The sequence below is a fragment of the Cariama cristata genome, unplaced genomic scaffold (assembly GCF_000690535.1).
Source record: "Cariama cristata isolate BGI_N322 unplaced genomic scaffold, ASM69053v1 scaffold19003, whole genome shotgun sequence".
NCBI lineage: Eukaryota > Metazoa > Chordata > Aves > Cariamiformes > Cariamidae > Cariama > Cariama cristata.
The window spans coordinates 23,748-39,218 of NW_009609146.1; the positions used below are offsets into that span (position 1 = coordinate 23,748).

Genomic DNA, 15,471 nt, shown 5'->3' on the forward strand with positions numbered 1-15,471 from the left:
ACCATCAAGAACAAAGTTTTACACATATCCATTTTTTTGAACTCGTTATTAATAACTACATATTCTTACCTCTTCAGAGGTTGTAAACTGTCTTAAGTAAACATGATTTCCCTTTTCCTCTCTTGCACAGACCACCTCCAAGCAAATTAATTTGGCTCCCTTTTCTCCTGCTTTTAAAAAGCAAGGCTAACAAACAGAGCTTGGCTTCCTTATATAAACATAGTGTAATTACTTAAAGTTAGAGTATTCAGGGGACTCTCACAATAAAAAGGACATATTCTACCATGAAATTACACTATTAGAGAAGCACTGCCAATTTCATACAAGGGCTTTATCTCTGGACAACAACACTCCTTCCAGAAGCACCGCAATACCCGATTCAATATTCAGATTGCTATCACTGAGAAACCTTTGTGCTTGAAACCCGCAAACCCTGTGCACGGGAAGCCTTCAGAATATAGAAACTATAAGACTGCTCTGTCCAGATATGTATTAAGTTAATTTAGTTTATAAATTAAAATGAAGTTTACAAAGCTACTGAAACTAGAAGAAAAGGCATTTACATATAGTTACCTTTCAAAAACATTAACTTTCCAAAACCCCAAAACATAACATATCCATAAGAAATTTTACTTGGACAACAGATTTCTTCACTAATACAGGAAGACCGCAATTTCATATCCCTTCTAACTTGAATGCAGCTACCACAAATCAAATCCCTCAGATCTCACAATGCCTGTAAAACAAGGTGAATATGAAAAGCATATCTGCAACAAACTGGTAACAAAGTGAAAAATGTGATTACTCCATTTTAATAGACATGTTTTACAGGTTTGTCTCAGTTTACAGGGCAGTATCTATGGAAAGACGCTCATGGAGACAGCAAGTTTTTCTGTTTTCCCTATTTTTAGAGTCCCTTAAACCATTTAAACAGAAATACTCACACAGATAAAAAAACTCAAGAACTAAATTCCTGTAGAATAGAAGTTACTTTAACAGAGATTTGCAAAAATCCTCAACTTTGGTACATTCCACATAATAGAAAGTTGGTATCTATCAACTTGAATATAACACTTTTATCAGTTCTGGATGATCCAAGGAATACAGTTTTCCTACATTTTCAGCTCTCCTTTGACACACGATCTTCACATACACTTTCTTGGGAACATCACATCCACTGCAGACTGATGAGGGAGCAAATAAGGAGCTTTCTTTTCCATAAGTAGAATTTTTCAGGAAGTTTAATATCCTTATTTTATGCTATCACAAAATAATGTAACAACAAAACAGGAAATAGGACTTGCATTATCCATAACCAAATGTAAGTCTCCAGCAGCCTTGAAAGATGGGTGTGATGTCACCAGCAGAGAGTATGCTGGAGGGGTCACATCAACATGGAATAAAAAAATCTGCAGCACTTCAGTACTTCGAAGAAATCTCAAAAATATTTAGAGTACACTACCAATTTCTGGGATGGTCTTAGTGTCTTCCCTTAGGACATCTGGAATGTTATCTGATTTTGAATATGCTTTAAGCTTGTTTTCTAGGTTTTGCTCCTTCCTGCGCTTGTATTTATTATAGCCAAGTACAAATACAAAGTCCATTTCAGATTTTGGGTAGAAATTTTTATGTTTCTGTATGAGGAAGAGACCTCTTAACATTTTCTTCAAAAGAAAGAGTATCAGTTTTGCTGTTCTAGCACTTTCAAGTTTTCAGCAACTTTCAAGCAAACCTCTTGAATATTTCAAATATTACAGATACCAGACATAAATGAGCACTAGACACAGAGACTTTACAACTTTAATTCTGTACTTGTTCCTCTATTCCAACCTGGAAGTTCATTTTCTCTGTTTGCGTGTTCAACTGCGTTTTGCTGATGACAAGATGTTGAAATATGATAATGGCATAGAGTCAAAGTAAAAGAAACCAAATCCAATTCTCCCTTAACCCATGTGACCTTTTCAAAGCAACATAAAATGTCACTTCACAACCAATGTACATTTTTCTCCTTTCAGAATGATCAGATGTTTTTTCTCATTTTTTTCTGGCAAAATCATAGTTTTTAAATAGGGATTTAGGATAGATATATACTCTGCATAAATTTACTCTGGAGAAAGTAAAAAGAAATTTGAATACACCTAAAGTAGTTGCCTTGCTTCTTCCCAGTATTCTCTAATCACTTCTAAAGAAATCTAACTGGCTCTGTCCTCCTTTCCTAGATTTCTAAGAAAACTAATGTTGCGTTTTTAACACATATACCCTTTTAGAATGGTATTTTGCTACTCACCATAAATCATTTTGCTTAATTGATAACATACATCTAGATGAACACTCTTCACTGTCAACAACTGAGCCAGCAGAAACGTGTAGTGAAGACACAAAATGAATTACATTGCAGTACTAGCTATTTATTCACTTTGTAGAGAAAGCAGATTCTTACCCAGTTTTCTTTTTTCAGAGGCAAAAAGTAGTAGTAATGGCAGAAATCAAGTATCAGCGTATAGGAACTAAGGATCTGAGTGTAGAAACACAGCTGTAAAAACAGCCAATGATTGTCTTCACCAACACAATTATTAATCCTGCAGAGAAACAAAGTGTATAGATAAAGACAGAAATACAAAGACTTTAACACTGCCATTATGATATTGTGAATAAGAGAAGTTATGATTATTTATAGAACAAATATAAGAACTACTGACTAATCACTCCGTTCTTAATCAAAGTAATGGCCTCTATGTTAGAGATGGCAATTACTGTAAAGAGTTGTTTCCTTACACTGCCACTTAAAGTGTAGGTCGCATTACTGAGATCATTGCTTAAAACTGGACACATATTTTTCCATATCTTCATATAGCAAAAATACTCCTACAATTTTAAGTAATACTCAAGTAACAAAATTATTTTTTAAAAGTCTGCAAAATTTCACAGTGATATGCATTATCTTCTGCTACTCAACACATTTCATAGGTTATGAACTACACGGAGTCCAAAAACTGGAAATGCAAATGAATGGTTTGAATAAATGTGATCACAGGGTACCCTGACGACAAATAAGCAGGACTTCGGAAGGAGTCTAAGAGATAGAAGGCAGAACAGGCATCTCTGCAGAAGGAGTTTCTGAAGATATTCCAACATAAATGAGTAAAGGAATCACAAGGATTGTAGAAATATTAAGAATAAGATTCAAAACCTTTGAAATCTAGGTCTAGTCTGTCTCACAGAAGTTACACTGATGCAAAAAAATGTGGCTGGGCTGCAATTTCATACAAGCTTTGGTACAGACATCAGTACCAAGCTAAGCCATAATGACAAAAGCACGATACTGGCACTATTTTCTGAAGTAGCCACTGACAAAAATGGCTAAATCAACACAGGAGGATCCTGATGTCAATTCCGTCCTCTGCACTTCATCATTGCTGTCTTGCTGGAAATGATACCTCAGAACTACTGACAGAATTGTTTATTTTCATTTTAAGTTACAATTAATCAGTTTAAATAGAGAATTTCAACCAGATTAGTTCATTTGGACTGAATCTAATTAGAGAACACTAAAATAAGCAATTTCACTACAAAATCAGAGAGGCTATGACAAGCAGGCATGGCATGAGTCAGTAACACGTTCTACTCAGCACAGCCATTGAGTAAACTAAAAACCAAAAACTGTCTGAAACCATGATCTATTTTTATTATTATAAAGAGCATCCCCTCTTATGTTGAAATTTTAATCTTTTATTTCAATGCAAGAAACATAAATATTGTTTAATTTCCTACAAAAAAAAATTTTCCAGCATCAGAAACAAAACTGCAACAAATGAAATAAATCTACAATGTACAAATTATTTATGTTGAGATCAGTTTTAGGAGCAAAAATTCCAGTTCTTTAAACAAAGTATGTGAATTTTCCAAAACTATACGGCATGTAAGAATTTGACAACGGTAAAATGTTACACTGCAACAGTTCTTACTGTCAGTTTTACTCATAGACATAAGAAAGTCTCAAAGCTGTTGTTTCCTTGCTCTAAGTACCAAAATGATTAAGCACTACTGGGAAAGAAATACAACAAATGAGCAATAGTCAAGACCATGAACTTTGAAATGACTCCCTAAAACAACAGTAGATTATTACAACAAATGTCCTGGTCTTACCATGGACAATGGTGATCCATCCTCCTCACACAATGTCCACAACGACTGCAATGGTGTGAACGCTTTGGTCTCATCATATTGCATTTGTTACATAATTCCCAATATTCTCGTTCTAGGTGAAAATGCAAAGACACCTTAGAGAGATTTAAACTCAATACAGCACACTCATGATAAATCTATACATTAGTGATTCAAAGAGAAAAAATTCTACCTATGATCTGAGAAGGGTAAGCAGCATGTAAAAAACTTTTTTCCTACTGTCACCTTAACAAAACTGGAAGATAGTACTGCCACTCTGTGCCAGTTTTCTTCTCCAAAATCCTCTCTCCTCCTCTATGTTTCTAAGGAGTAATTATTCCAGCACAAAAGCTGTCACTCAAGGAAGACCATAATTTAATTATTTTCTTACATGTCTACTGCAAAAAAAACGTATCTGTTAGACGCAACCATCATAAAATCTCCCTGCCATTCCAAAACCTCCTGAGGAAACACTGCTACTCGAATTTGTCAAAGCTGGCTAACTGAAATAAAATACACAATGAACACTTCAGGAGCATCTTCCATCTCAAAGCATTTTAAGACATGCATCTCTCAACATGCAGTTTTACACGTAAGGCAACCAAAGAACGGATAGAGGATAGGTTTGTATTTTAAAATATACACTATTTCTGGTTCCCAGTGTGGGATTCTTTAAGCTGATCTCCAGAGATACTGAGCAGCTGAAACAACCAGGAGCTACTACTGCTAAGCTTAGCTATTATTTATCTCAAATTGCACCACCCAAATTAGAGGAAGCCTTTGAAAATGAGAATGCAAATAATACATTCAGAAAGTACATCTTCACATGGGAAATAAATCACACCAAAACCATAGTATTTCTATTCATAAAAGCATATAACTTCTGTCTTTAAGAAAAATAGATGCATGACTGAGAATCAAATACTTTGACTGGTTGTTTCTAACTAAAAAGAAATTTTGATGCTGAGAAATTTCTTAAATCCCACGGGGAAAAAAAATATAAGCTTAGTTTTTACAGTAAGGCATTCTGAAATTTTACACAGTAAAGCATTGTCCCTATGTGAACAAAAGTTAAATTTAGCACTTGTGAGCCACCTGCAGGCAGCCCTAATCTTCCCTTTCTTGCTGCAAAATAACATTTAGACACCGGAAGGAAAGAAGCCCAATATCTGAGATCATTAAACTAGTAATAATGCCAGATGGAAACTGATTTACAATCTGTTCCTATAAATCCAGTGTCACAACGGTGTCACTCCCTAATAGGGTAGCTACCAGCAGAGTCCAGAAACACTCCAACCTCATTTTTTAATACAATTTATATCACGCAAAAACGTATCATCCTGTCAACCTGAAGAAAACCAGAGAACTGAAGTGCTACTTTAGAAAGTACAAAACCCCTGATACAGTGTCCTGGTTTAGTTGAAACAGAACTATTTCTGCTTTCAGTAGATTTTATTTTTTTCCCTTCAGTTAAGTTTTCTTAGTAACTGCACTGTCTGAAGCTGACTGCCGATGGCGGTTGATGTCTGTAGTTGTTGCTGGGGCAGGAGCTGTATTGTTAAACAGAAAGGCCCACGGGTGTTTGCGTGTTCCCTGCGGGCTCTCTTGGGCTCCTCCTGGGGGGAAGGCGGAGGAGGGGTCGCACCCCCAGGAAGCTGCAGAGGGCGCAGGTGACCCAGGCCTGACCAATGCAGAATTCCATCCCACCCATGGGAACACTCGGTATAAAGCTCGAGGATCACAGGGGTCAGCTCTCCCTTTCCTTTGTGGCCAGCATCCTGGTGGGACCCTGCTCGCTCTCCTGCCTCCGACCCCGATCTATGCATCCCTGAATCCGGTTTCCCGCCTGCAGTGGAGTCGAGTTCTGTGAGGTTCGGGTGCCCGCTCTGCCCTGTGAGCACTGCCAGCTGCCGCGGCGCGGCACGCGGTCCCGGGGTCACCATCAGGAAGAGCAATATCGGTTTTGGATATATTTTTATTTCTATTATTAGTAGTGTTAATTTTAATATTATTTACACTCTTTTCACTGTTACTGCTTTATTAAAGTTTGGTTTAAGTTTCCAACCCATAAGTCTCTCTCCCTTGTCTCCTCTCCTTCCCCTTCTGGGAAGGGACGGGGTTAACAGAGAGCATCTGTCACCTGCTGTAAGTGCAGTCCCAGCCTTAAACGATGACATATAGCATACATCAAATCATAATATCAATGTCACAGTTAAGCCCAAGTGTTCCATCTTCAGAAGTATCTATAAAATATCATTGCCATATGAAATGAAGGGAGCATGAAGAGATTGCAGAGCTATTCAAAGAGATCTCTTAGAAAGAAATATTTGTGCACAAAGGGAATTTGTACTGGTCCTTGTATTTTGCAGGTAAATGAACATTCAGTCATAAATTTAACTGTCTGTAACTGTACTGAGTGTCTTCATTCTCTAGCTCGGGTTGCAGAATCCACGTTTTTCCTTGACTGCAAAACCCAAGTCTGAGCCACCTTTCATTTCACTGGATTAAAGGCCCAGTTACCAGGAGCAGAAAGAACATTGATCGCAGAAAATCTCACGTCAGTGTTTCACATCTGAATTCCAGGGAGATACATCCCTTCCTACTATCTGCTGCCTAATTTGTGCACATTGTAACATCAGTGCTGAGGCTAACAGATCATGTTTCCAAACACATCACTCTAGATTCTCACGAACATCAGGAAGAAAGAGCAAAATGTTACTCCTGGCATCTACCACGTCACAAGACAAGACTGAAATACTGACCTGTCACTGCATTGGATACATTTTCTACATTCAAAAAGTATTTTCTGTTAATGTGACAAAGCTCATGCTGTTTAATAGCCCAACTACATTCTAAACTGCTATGTAAAAGCTCTATGCATTAGACAAGCACCTTAACAGCATCAAACAGTTCATGAAAATATTTGCTTTCTCTGTGGAGAATTATTAAGGTTTCAAATTTCCTCCAACTTCCGGAGCATTGGATACCATACAGGACTTGTGGGATAAATTCACAAGGACAGAAGGGAATTCTCACATGTTAAGTTGCTACTCCATAGAAATGCAATGTAATTAGCATCACATTTGTTTGGTTAACACCCATATGAACATAAGTTACTGGAAAAAAAAAGTGTAAAAAAATGCATGGGTAAAATCCAGTGTAAGAATATGTTTTATCACCACTTTCAACATCTTATAAATTTACTTAGAAAAAATCTGTAAAGTTATACTAACTAACCATCTCTAAACATTTTCTATTAAATATTATCAAGTTAGAAGAATATGCAGTGTGTTTCAAAGCTTAGAATGCAAAAAGACACTTCCCATGGAAACACTTCCTAGCAGAACTAAACAATTCCCTACATAACTAAACTTCTGGTGGAATACTAGTTTTGAAAAGGAAGTTTTGAGCCTCCACAAGGGAAAGTGCTAGAAATTTACAAGATAAAAACAGTGACATCCAATTTTAATTTCATGAACAATATAAGCTTCAGCAGAGACAGCTCACGGTTTCCATCAAATCTCACAAAATCAAATTGATTCCTAATTCTTTTGAGGACATTAAAACAACTTTTATTCATTTATATACAAACAACTTAATCTACCTGTGATTGGTATCTTTGGGTTTTCGGGTAGCTTTCCTGGATCAGCTACTGAGGCTCTTAGTAATGAAGCTATACAAAACAATGAGCAGAAGTAATAACCTGGAAAAATAAATAAGCATTTGTTAGTCTTTTTCAGGTGTACAAAATACCTACTGCACACTGCATCAAAAATACAGATGCTCCAGCACTCAGCTGGAAATTACTCAGCCTTCTCATTCAATTCCAGACATATTTTTGGCAGTACACAGTCTACAATATTAAATACTCCCCAGTCTTAAAAAGGGAGAGAAAAAACTAGCAGCGAACAGTTTTGATAGCATCAGCAAGATGACACTATGCCCTTACTCCTGTATTTAAGAAGTTCCTCCACTCTCTCATCAAATAAGCACCAACCATTCTACATCTCAAAGCCTCTATGTGAAACGACATTCCCAATCATCCGTCTTCACTTTAAAGTCGGTTCCACTTACAATTCAAGCCTTTTCCTAGCAAAACCTATTAATACAACTCATATTAGCTGACCCATCCAGGCATGTATGACAACACTAACAAAATTCAGTTTGTCAACCATCAGTACTACCAAATTCTGACAAGCACTAAGAGTTGTGGGCCTGAAATTCTGTCAACAAGTTCTAGCTACAGGATCTGAAAGCCATATTAATTATTTTCCCCATTTTACATGCAAACAAGTTTTACCATAACACCTTTGAAATGAATGCAGTATCTCAATTTCTCAGAACACAAAAATGTAGGATGCATCCCAGTATTCTTATCCTTTATCTTTACCCTTCACTTTATTCTTTATTTTCTGACCTTTCTTATATATGTTAACTACTACCCAAAGATACTATTTTTACTAATAGAAAAAACAGCTGAGTTAAATTGACTTACACAAAATTGCCACAACTGAAATATGTCCCTCTTCATAGTGAGGAAAAAGGATGACTTTTGGAATGAAGATTGTATTGTACAGCCAGACAAAGATAATCAGGCCCATGCAGCACCAACCCTGAGGGTCAACCACAAAGTGAATTCGTTGTCCCATTGAAAACAAACAGATAATAGCCTCTCACGACCCAGGAAGAAAAGATTATCCTAGAGAGACAAATAAATTTTTAAAAAGAGTAAATTAACTAGTATCATGCAACCTACAGGGTTCCACATACATTCACACAATGATTTAAGGAATTAAATTTAAACTTACAGACATTTCATATACACTGTTCAAGTACCAGAAAGAGAAATTTTATTATTTCATTAATTAGTTATATCTGGTCAAAAAGTAACATTAATCATCAAGATGCAAGTAAAACAAGTACCTGGGAAAACTAGTAAGTAATAGGTAAAGCAAGCAACTGTCAGCCAGCTGGCAGCAGCAAAGGCTATAAACATTAAAGAAGACTCCCATCAAAATAAAAAGGTTGCAAAGCAATTAAGAAATACAGGGAATTACTTATGTTATACAAGGATTTATACCACCTACCTATAGTAGTCTCCCAACTATATTTCCAGATTATTTTTTTTAAAAGCTTGTATGCTAAAACAGAGACAAGCCTCTCTAGGAATTTGTCATTTTTCCCTACTTAAAAAACCTCCATTATGGCATTTGTAACAAACCAATAGAGAAAGGAATCACACTACCCTAACACCTTTCATGTAGATCATGAAGAGGTATCATACAATAGTAAGTTTTCTCACTATTAATCATACTTAAACTACCAAAGTTTCCATTCTGATAATTTAGCATGGTGGGTTCTTTTTTGTTTTAGACTCAAGAAACCCCACCAAGTCCTACAGTAGGAACTTCAGAGCTTCATAAACTGATCTTCATAAAAACGCAGCAGTAAGTCGTAAGCACTATTCAGCAGAACCTTCAAGGGAAGGATTACTCCTGTTACTTGTTTTCTCAGGGTGCCTTCATATACGTACCTTACTATTGCAACACATAAATAAACCCCAAGCTACTCTCCTACCCATTAGTTGCCTTGATTTCTGGGCTTAAGGGAACTTGTCCATTTCAGATGGATTTCCTTCCTTTCAGCTTCTACTTGTTGCATGGAAATTTCATCTTGTTTATCAGACAGACATCTCTGTTTCCAGGCATTTTGCTTACTTGTTTTATGTTTGTCTACCCTCACTTGTATTTACAATTTCTCTGCTTAATAGTATCTACAAGTTTCATTAATATCTTGTTTTCTTCTTTTTCTAGATCTCTAATCAAAATCAGACACAAATTACCTACATGACATTTTTCCACACTTCTCCTATGCACTACTTGTCGTAACTCTTTGCTTGCTGTCTTCTAGTGCAACAGCATTCACATTCAAGTACAGCAGAGTATTAAGTGCTTATTTTCATCCTAAAAATGCATCAAATTTGCTAACACTTGTTTTACAAACCCATGTTGCATACTGAATACAGGTACTGTGCCCTTAAAATTGTTCTTAAGTTCATGATAATCATAAAAACTATTTACACCTATATATACTATTCTTTTTAAATTTTACTACACATCGCATGCATGCACCATAGTCTGTTGTATACATGGTATTACTATATTACACGCTTATGTACAGTCTCTAGACATATAAATGATGTAGTATTATCCTCCTGAATCTGCCAGTTCTTAATGTGCCTCTGTTCTAAGTTACCCTTGGCATCGAGCAGGTTTAGAACTAAGTAACATTTTATATCCTTCTAAGCCTGCACTAGCAGAGGATCTGTCCCATCACGCAGAGAAGCTGTAGGAGCATGTGAGCAGACTGTACAACATCAGGGATGCTGAGAAGGAGATGGACCAGAACCCCTCCAAGACCCTGCAGCTACAGGAACTCCCAACACTGAGGAGAAGCAGGCAGAGCCTTATCTTGTCAGGCTGGGCATGGAGATGCTGAGTCTGGCAAAGCCTGGGAGCTTGAGAGCTCCAACACCAGGAGGACAGCTCCTGCTCCACTTGCAGCTCTGATCGACAGAGCATGTTCTGAGCTCAGGCAGCAGGTGAAGAAGGGAGCTCTCTCCATTGAAGCCTCTGAGCTGGCTGTGCCTGAGTGCTGTGGCAGAGTGGGCAGGATGGCAGGAAACTCCCTGCTGCAGAGACAGAGGCACCTCTGCCAGCCCAACCTGTCACCTGGCAAGGTTTACTGCTTGCCAGGGCCTTGGGTCCTGGATACCACGGACAGGCTATTACTGAGGCTGATATTAGTCTGGCCTTCAGACTGTCACCTTCAGCTGCCCCTCCATATGGGTGCCACAGATAAGGCCAGGGAAAACCAGGAGCATGTCAAACATGACTACATGGTTTGCAGTATGAGGGCCAGGGTCTAAGGATCAGGTGGTATCTCCTTCATCCTGCTGATGAAGGGGAAGGACTTGAGGAGGAGCAGACAGATCCTGCACACCAACAAGTGGTTGTGTCAAAAGCCGGGACTCAGCTTTCACATCCAAAGGACTTTCTCTGAGAATCAAGAACTGTGGGGGAGAGGGGGCAGGATCCACCTGACACTATGTGGGGTAAAAGCATCTTTACCAACAGGCCAGTCAATCTGCTAAGAGTAAGCTTAGACTAAGAGTGATGAGAGAGGGAGGTGGTGATCGACTGATGAAGGGGTGGTCAGGGTTCACAAGCACAGGATGGAGGGTGATGTGGATGATAGAGATCTTATAATCAACAAACCAGAAGTGAAGTGGGGCTACATCAAGTGTGAGCACACACTTGATATAAAAACACCACTTGGGGGTACTAGGATGGGGTTAGGAAAGCCAAGGTCCACCTGGAGTTGAATCTGGTGAGGGATACGAAGGTCAAAAGGAAAGTCTTGTTCAGGTACATGGCCAGTGTAAGGAAGGCTAGGGGAAACATGGGCCCCCTGCTGAATGGGGCAGGGTACCTGGTGAAAGGATACAAAAAGGCCAAAGTGCCTTCTTCACCTTTACAGGTAAGACCCGCTTTCTGGAATCCCAGGCCCCTGCAACCAGTGGGAAAGTCTGGAGCAAGAAAAACTTACTTTGAGTGAGGGAGACCTTTAAACAAACTGGACACAACAGTTCCATAGGACCAGATGAAAAGTCACCATGAGCAACAAGAGAGCCAGCCCTGTCATTGTGGGGCCACTCTCAATTATGTTCAAAACTTTTAAGCTGACGAGTGAGGTTCCAGAGGACTCAAGAAAGCTAGTCTAAACCCTGTTTTCAAGGGCAAGAAGGAGGATCCCAGCAACTACAGGACCGCTAGCCTCACCCTGATCCTTGGGAAGTTAGAGCAAATAATCCATGAAACTGTTTCCAAACACAAGGAGGTGACTGGGACTAGTCAGCGTGGATTTATGAAGGGGAAATAATGCAGACTGACTGAAACACAGAGGCCAAAAAAAACAGAGGCAGCTAGAAACACTGCTAAACACTGAGGAATCCATCTGTTTTCCATCTTACCAGAGCAGCGCAGATTCCATGACTCCACAGAACCTCCTTAGAAGGGGAACTAACAGCTCAACAAACAAAACAAAGAGGTATAAGTACTGAAATACTTGTTTCCAAGTAGCCTAAGTATAATGTGTGAACAACAAGCAGTGAGAGAGATTCTGGAGAAAACAGTAAGAATGCCTATAATGGAAATATATCCCAAACTTTTAGAACTCAATGACTAACTTTTGCCTGCATAATATTATTCACTTTTATAATTTAAAAACAAAACAAAATACCACCACCACCTCCAAACCCATACCTTTGATGGCAAGCTCCACTATTAAGTTGGAGCTAAGCAAAAAGAGTCCCCATTCTCAAAAAAGCGAGATTTTTCATCGTCTTCTGTTATCTTTTCTGAAAGAGACAGAAAAGAGGGTGATATGCAAACAATCATCATCACTGGTTTGAAACACAGTATAGAATAGATTACCTTCTATTCTATTCTTCATACTTCACCTCACTAGAGCTTCCTCTCAAGCTCTTTACAGAGATATCCAGATCCTTTGCCTCTCATGTCTGAACTGATATGCTGATTCTAACTAGCATTCCTCGAATTTCATTTCTAGGCCATTTCACAATTTTAATATAGATCTAAAAGGATGGGAGTGTTCTGAGAAAGGTCTATATAAACTGCACTACTGCCAGTGTATTTCAGTTAATTTAAATTGTGATACACTTACTTTATCATTATAATAGGCATGCAGGAAGCAAGTTCCATATTCTTCATTATCCTTTCGTCAGCAATACTGCATAAACAATGTTAATATAGTGACTTCCCCCAGTAAAGTGAGTTTTTTTACCTTCTCCCTCTTGGTTTATGTACCATATACAAATATGTAAGGGAGGGCAGAAAAAAGAAAACCTAACATGTGCACATTCTGATGATTAGGTAGAAGTACTAGATTCCAATTTAACTCACAGATAAGGTGAATTTATAATCTTCTCCGTTTAAACATACTTTAAAAAAATCTATATTTACTCCTTCAAATACAATGTCAAAGGGAAGGAAGACTAATCTCAAATGATTCTGTTCTTTAAGATGCATCATTTCTGATAAAAATACCTACAATACATACAGGAAAAAAGTCTATGAGCAGGTTGACAACAAATCAGTTGAAAAAAATCAATTAAGGGATTCAGATCCATATACACTCAGTATTCATACATGCAATGCCTAAAAATTTTCCAACAAAATAATTTAAGATAAAATACACAACACTAATGCTGGAAGTTTTGTGGTTTTCTTCCCTCTTATCCTAATTTATAGCTATTTTTTCTAAATAAATATTTTAAACATAAAGCATTTCAAAGCAAACAATAGCTGTGGCTGTGAAAAGCTACAGATTTACCAAAACATGACTGAGTCTTTCCTACATGATCAAGAATTGCTCTTGCCTTTCCAAGAAATACTTTTACTATGGGACGCCTGGACAACATTTTTTTCCTAACCCTTTTCTTTCTGCCAAATTCAATTAATGGTATCATAAACTCAGTATTTGTTTACTACAATCACCTCCAATATGACTTCTGATGTGATGTCCACTGAATAACGAGTCAGGCAGGCAGAAAGTCACTTCTGAGAAATGAGAAAGCTTTGCACTAACCAGAAACGTTAACATGAAATAAAGATTGCTTTAATGGGCTCCTTTGAATGCAAACTTCAAAAAAAGTGTACAGTTTTGCATCAAGACTGTCCCAAAGCATAGTTAGAAAATTCTGTTTCATAAACAAACCCAATACAAGAACTACTCAATTTCTCATCCTGAGAAGCACGACAACCAGCTCTGGCGACAACCTGCTCCTTGCACTTTTATGGCTGCTGCATTGATACATAACTAGAAACCAAGATCCTATACATTCTGCCTCACTTTACCCCTGGACTTCTACTTCAGTAAGAAAAGTAGGATCTGTGAAATCTGATTTCCAAAACTTGTTCACAAATGCTTAAACAAGTCCAGAATTACACACATCAATAATTCACTACATTGTTCCCCATGAAACACAATTTTAAGACACCACGCAAACTGAACAATACTATGCTCTATAAACACACTTCTAGAGTGAGAAAAACATCACTTTCTAAAAAAAGCTATATCCTAAGCAATTCGGACAGAAAAAGGCAGAGTAGAAACATGAGAGAGACACTTGCTATAATATTTGTGATAGCCAAGGCAAGGCCATCACAATCAATAGCCTCTGTCAATTTGTGGATCCACTGTAGTTTTAGATCTGTGACTTTCCTGAAATCTTAAGAATTACTGCCCAAAATTATTGATATAAAACTAGAAATACAATTCACCAGAAAATAAAAAAGTAGACTCGAACCAAACAACTAAATTACTTTCACCTATATTTTAAAGAAGTCACTTATGTGATGTTATCAAGTGTCAGAACAGAATTACCACTATGCTTTTTGCAGGTGTTCCATTTAACAAAACTAGTATCTGAATAACCAGTTAATACAAGCAGCAGCATATTTTTCTAGTATAGACCTTGGCACTACAGAGTTGTTGGGTGGCTGTTGAAAGGCTGGTTAAGATAGGCAAGACATTTCCACCTAATTCTTTTTTATAGATTGAATCTCGCAAGGCATACCTGTAAACATATACTGCAATCATGAAAGATACCACATGGGCTTGGACGGAGACATGGCTTGATACTAATGTATACACACTATATCCTCATTGATCACAAATCCATGAAAACCATCTTCACCTACTGTTGATCAAACAGCCACTTGTAGACAGATAATATATGTTACTTAAGCACATGACTGTTTGGATCCTCAGCACAAAGGGCATGAAGACCTACAACTTCATTTTACTAACTACTAGAGCTGGAAAATGAAAGTGTGAAACTAAGAAAGTCAGAGCGCTTTGTGCTTCCTTCTGCTGTGTTGCTGGAGCACATAGCCAACAAAACACATGCACCTCTTCCATTACCACCTCAAAAGCAGCAAATGCCCTCCTCACCATTTAGCAAAAGAAGCAGCATTGTGGAGCTTCCACAAAATTACAACCGTATTTCTTTATTTTGTAGATAAGGAGATAGCCATGAAGTCTGCTAAGGATTTCCCTACCCCAACTCCCTATACAGAAAAAAAGCAATTTAATACAGTTAAAGCAGACACCTAAGACTGGTAATGCAGATTTAATGACGTCCAAGACTGGCGATACAGAGGCCCTCAACGCACCCTAGAGAGAGCCTTCTCCAGATCATGCCAAAACGGGCCCCGAGGCGCA

The 15,471-nt window shown here is 37.9% G+C and overlaps 1 protein-coding gene across 1 annotated transcript in view; it reads right to left on the reverse strand.

Moving 5' to 3' along the window:
- Nucleotides 1-8,863, reverse strand: part of ZDHHC21 (zinc finger, DHHC-type containing 21) — a 30,586-nt gene extending 21,723 nt beyond the window's left edge. The window contains exons 1-4 of the mRNA XM_009697436.1: nt 8,660-8,863; nt 7,769-7,867; nt 4,147-4,258; nt 2,441-2,579 (exon numbers count right to left, since the gene is read on the reverse strand). Coding sequence (XP_009695738.1) covers nt 2,441-2,579; nt 4,147-4,258; nt 7,769-7,867; nt 8,660-8,813 — 504 coding nt within the window. The 5' untranslated portion in view covers nt 8,814-8,863. The remainder of the gene's footprint in view (nt 1-2,440; nt 2,580-4,146; nt 4,259-7,768; nt 7,868-8,659) is intronic.
- Between the last annotated feature and the right edge of the window lie 6,608 nt (nt 8,864-15,471).